General features: G+C 43.3%; 1 protein-coding gene across 1 annotated transcript; it reads right to left on the reverse strand.

Moving 5' to 3' along the window:
- Positions 1–275: 275 nt before the first annotated feature.
- On the reverse strand, positions 276–1697 carry LOC106808422 (glutamate receptor ionotropic, delta-1-like). Its single transcript, XM_014811141.1, has one exon. It carries the CDS (start codon positions 1695–1697, stop codon positions 276–278), a length of 1422 nt encoding a protein of 473 aa, XP_014666627.1.
- Between the last annotated feature and the right edge of the window lie 335 nt (positions 1698–2032).

The raw sequence follows: 2032 nt of genomic DNA on the forward strand, positions 1-2032 counted from the left end.
TTCGGCATACTACTCCTAATATCTACTATATATGATTAATTCTTTTCTATGCGCCAACCTCACGAGAACGATCTTACGTTTAAAATACGTATCTAGTTTTTATATTCACAATAAATTTAGATGAATTCTAACATCACAATACTGCACAAATAAGAAAAAGCGTCCTGCTAAACGATGAACAATTCCTGAGTAGCACATCGTACCCAATAACAGCAATAAATTACATTATAGACATAGCTTGCTACATCAACCGCCAAATAACAACAGGGAATAGATTAAAATTTGTATAGCTTACGCCACGCGTGCTTTCGATGACGCCTTGCGTTTCTCTTGTTCCTCTTCACAATGACCTCCAGTAGAAGACAGAGCAGCGATGGTATTAATCCTATCAGTAGCACGAGTAGGATTCCTGACATGGTGTGTAAGTGAAGATTGCGCGCGTGTACTGTCATTCCTCCTACCTGCGAGCAATCGGGTGGTACAGGTAGCTGCATCTTATAGTGATGTGTGAAGAGACCACTTTCTTTATACCGCTGAAGACCTATATTCAAGCCTTGCTCGTATTTGCTGCCATGTTGCACGAACCACGACAAGTAACTTGCCCGTATCTTTATAGGAGCTACAGCTAGGCTGCAAGTTCCTGTTGCCGCATATTGTGCGCGAAAAATAGCATCCGTGCCTATTTCATCGCTGATAAACGCATATTCTCCTGTGAGAACGAGTTCCAGTGCAGTATCTGTACTGCTCACTACAGCCCGCTCATCCGCGGAGATTTTTTGCCACAACGTTCCCAGGTCAGACTCTGAAGGTTGTTGCTGCATCTGATTAAAAATCGCCCACCCTTCAACGGAGGTTGGTGTGATAGAAGGATGAAGTGCAAATTCATGTAGTGTCTCAAACGGATACTGTATCGCCGGCTTAACAGTAAGAGAACTGAATAGATGTCCACCGTACAAAGCGCAAACATTAAGAACGAAAAGCCACCACATAGACAGTAGTATTCGGGTAGAAATAGTTCGAGGCAAGCTGACTCCGCCCTGCTGCAGGAAGGAACCAAACATGTAGACCACATAGTAGACTATACCTTGTGTAGATTCCGTATTTCCCTCTAGTCCACTGTCCTTGTGTGACCATCTTTCCATAGCTGCCGTTATTAATGTTGCCACAAGTAAATATGCAAGCAGACAAACCCAAATGTAGGTGTCAAATGGATCGAGAATATTTAATATTTCGGTCTTCTGCCTTGGTCTTTTGATAACGATAACATAGTTCTCAGTCAGGAGTGGTATTAGGAATCGCACCATGCTCGCACGTTGGTGCGTATAAGTAAAAAAACCAATTTCCAGGTCTAATAATCCATCTCTTATCGCTGACAATTCTCCTTGGATCGTGTGTCCAGGGCGAATGGTGTACGTGAAATTGTGATACTTACTCAAATCCGCTAGCAATGTTTTCGAAAACATAGCCACTGAGTCGTCCGATGAAAATGATTTGTGGAATCCAACTTTTATGTGCGCACCATTCAGTTGATCGATACCGCGTGAAGGCTGAAGGTTTGTCACTTCCTGTCGCAGCTTCATCTTGGAGTTGTTACTAGCAGAGGGGATTAGACAGGCTGGAGAAGACGATGAGTTGGCGTTGATCAACGAACACGCTGGCGCCAGTAGAGTGTAGACGAGCAGGTAACGTAGAGACATGTTGCTCGGATGAGAGTGATTTACCTGATGAGCCAACATTCTCAACTGTACAGGTGATGCGTTGTCAGCCCTGGCTATCCATTATCCCGCTACCGCGCCGCTCGTGGCCAGTGTTCATTATTGACAGGTTCCTGATGTCAGTCTTTTGTCAACAATAAATTATTACTAATATTGAACATATAATATGTGAGAAATAGTGCAGCCATTATATTGCAATATTTCTCGTAGCTTGGTCGATAACGCGTGAGTTGTTGTGTGCATAGCTATACCGTGTATTACAAACATGTGCCATCGGAAGCATTTGCCCAATGGATTGGACAACTACATTAAAAGTC

Source organism: Priapulus caudatus, unplaced genomic scaffold, assembly GCF_000485595.1.
Source record: "Priapulus caudatus unplaced genomic scaffold, Priapulus_caudatus-5.0.1 Scaffold276, whole genome shotgun sequence".
In the NCBI taxonomy this organism is placed as follows: Eukaryota; Metazoa; Priapulida; class Priapulimorpha; order Priapulimorphida; family Priapulidae; genus Priapulus; species Priapulus caudatus.